The sequence below is a fragment of the Alosa sapidissima genome, chromosome 24 (assembly GCF_018492685.1).
Source record: "Alosa sapidissima isolate fAloSap1 chromosome 24, fAloSap1.pri, whole genome shotgun sequence".
In the NCBI taxonomy this organism is placed as follows: Eukaryota; Metazoa; Chordata; class Actinopteri; order Clupeiformes; family Clupeidae; genus Alosa; species Alosa sapidissima.
Genome location: NC_055980.1, coordinates 12,178,252 through 12,180,751, shown reverse-complemented (window position 1 = coordinate 12,180,751; position 2,500 = coordinate 12,178,252). Strand labels below are relative to the sequence as shown.

The 2,500-nt window shown below is 47.0% G+C and overlaps 1 protein-coding gene across 1 annotated transcript in view; it reads right to left on the bottom strand.

Annotated features, from left to right (window-relative positions):
• The window catches only part of dnah9 (dynein, axonemal, heavy chain 9), a 107,695-nt gene that overhangs the window by 84,609 nt on the left and 20,586 nt on the right, over window positions 1–2,500 (bottom strand). Inside the window, exons 25-26 of the mRNA XM_042083479.1 lie at window positions 1,366–1,605; window positions 788–948 (exon numbers count right to left, since the gene is read on the bottom strand). Of these exons, the coding sequence (XP_041939413.1) occupies window positions 788–948; window positions 1,366–1,605 (401 nt within the window). The remainder of the gene's footprint in view (window positions 1–787; window positions 949–1,365; window positions 1,606–2,500) is intronic.

Sequence of the window (2,500 nt, the reverse complement as noted above, 5' to 3'; positions counted from 1 at the left end):
GATCCTTCTGAAGGTCACTCAAAAAGATGGTGAGTATTTTTGCAATGTACTGTATAAAGCGTGAAAAAAAAATGTTCAAGGACTACTTCACCAAACGAGCCACCTAGTGTCTAGCCTCATTGTGTATCGGTTAACTAAAGAGAAAAAGATAGAGAAAGAGAGAGAGAAAGAGAGAGAGAAAGCGAAAGAGAAAGAGAGAGAAAGAGAAAGAGAGAGAAAGAGAGAGAGAGAGAGAGAGAGAGAGAGAAAGAGAAAGAGAGAGAAAAAGCGAAAGAGAATGAGAAAGAGAGAGAGACTCAGACGTTTATAGAAGCCCACCTGGGCCCACCTATTTCATTTGGGAGTCTTTTCTTTTTTTTCTTTTTTTTTTAGAACATCCCGAAAAACTCTGTGCGTCTGGAGAGGAGCCAAAGTGGTGACATGGCCAGCCTCTGACAACGGAAAAAGGGACTCGGCTGACCATATGCTTGGAGAGCTGTGCGGACATTGATTTATCCATCAAAGCAGATTGCTCCTGCTTTGTTTTTGGCTTCAAAGCACCTCGGTCAGTTTGGGAGTTTAGCGGGGTGGGTGTGGGTTGTTTTTTTTGTTTTTTGTTTTGTTTCTAAGTCTAAACAGCTTGCCAGAGAGTCTTGGCACCTGGCGCTTCTCTGTTCTGCACATATGGATTTTAATGGCACCTTAACTTTTAATAAGAAGCTTTGCTCAGGGTCTGTCAAGTTGAAATTAATGAAAAAGAGTCAAAACTTCACCTCAACCAAATTCAAAAATATATAAGCATACTGACCGGTCTGTCAGCGGGGTGATGACCAGACGAGGCGTGTTGCCGAGGTACTCGTAGGAGTAGAGGAACTGGGCGTCACAGATGTTGGCGTAACAGTGTTTTTCCCGGTCGTCCCATCGGTGTCTCAGCTGGGACAGCCACACAAAGGCCTGGGAGTTGTCCACCTGGGGGTCAGAACACAAGACAAGCACCTGACCTGACTGACACAATGCCCAAAGCCATTTTATGTAATGTCGCCCTTTAATACTCGGGGGATTTTGGGTGATTCTTACCACAAACTGAAAAGATCTGAAATGTCAGTGGCACCAGATGGCATTTATTAACAGCAGGATGTATGGAGACTCTTGGAATATAATAACGACTATGCAAATGTTTCATTTTTATCATTCAAACAAAGCTCACATCAGAAGAAAGGAAAAACAACATATGAAAGTGCCATATGGTAATAACTGTAGACAGCATTGAATCCGACAGCAAAGAACCAGACACCATTTGGTGTTTTATAGTCTTTGTGTGACCTACCACAGATTTCAGACAAACCCACATCAATCCAAATCAGCAGGTCATCAGCGGCGGCCTACCTTCTGAGCGATGATCTTGGCCACCACGTCCCTGGCGTGGACGTCGATAGTGCAGATGGTCATGACCTTCTGACGGTCACCCGGCGTGAGCTGACCAATGAGCAGGGTGATGAGGGCGTTGAGCTGGCCCACCTGCTTCTTGTAGTACTCCTTCATGGCGTTCTCGTAGCCCTCCTCGAGGCGGCCGAACGCCATCCCCACGTCCATGGTCCACCAGATTTGGGTGCAGGTGAGCGCCACCTAGAGGGGTTAATATGTGGGGTTAAAGTGGATGCTTTTATCAAAAGTGCCAGGAACTTTTGAGTTTGAGATCTGAACCCGGGACACATTCCACGTCTTCTGCATTTAGTCATTTAGCTGACGAGACAACTGTCTATCAGGTGGCAGCGCAGACAGGAACCTCTGAGTGACGCAGGTGATTGGCTTAAACGCCGGAAACCAATCAGCCCCCTACCCCCAACGCCACTTACTTCAATTCCATATGTTACTCTGGGAAGATGCATGCAGCTTTCTGCGCCGTGAAAGTTTTTCTTGGACTCTCCTCCTCCCCTTCTCCACCTGTCTAGATCTGCTTAGGCTAGAGGGGGTCTTGCACAAATGGATTTTCATTCCTTATTTTGTTGCGCTCCGAGTAAGCAGCCAGAGCGGCAGCGGTAATGCAGTGCAGTGTCACTAAGTATAAGTATATATACTCTTTTGATCCCGTGAGGGAAATTTGGTCTCTGCATTTATCCCAATCCGTGAATTAGTGAAACACACTCAGCACACAGTGAACACACAGTGAGGTGAAGCACACACTAATCCCGCAGTGAGCTGCCTGCAACAACAGCGGCGCTCGGGGAGCAGTGAGGGGTTAGGTGCCTTGCTCAAGGGCACTTCAGCCGTGCCTCTTGGTCAGGGTTCGAACCGGCAACCCTCCGGTTACAAGTCCGAAGTACTAACCAGTAGGGCACGGCTGCCCATAGGTTGGTGGCTGAGGCATCTAACAGCAGCAGCTTAAGCAGATCAATTTTTCCCAAGACCAAGAAAACAACCACATGCTTGCTTGAATAAAGCTCACCAACATCTGAGAGTTCTTTTGTGTGAGCTTCAGTTTGCAAGCTCTTTGGTGTGAAGTGTACCGTATATGGTGTGG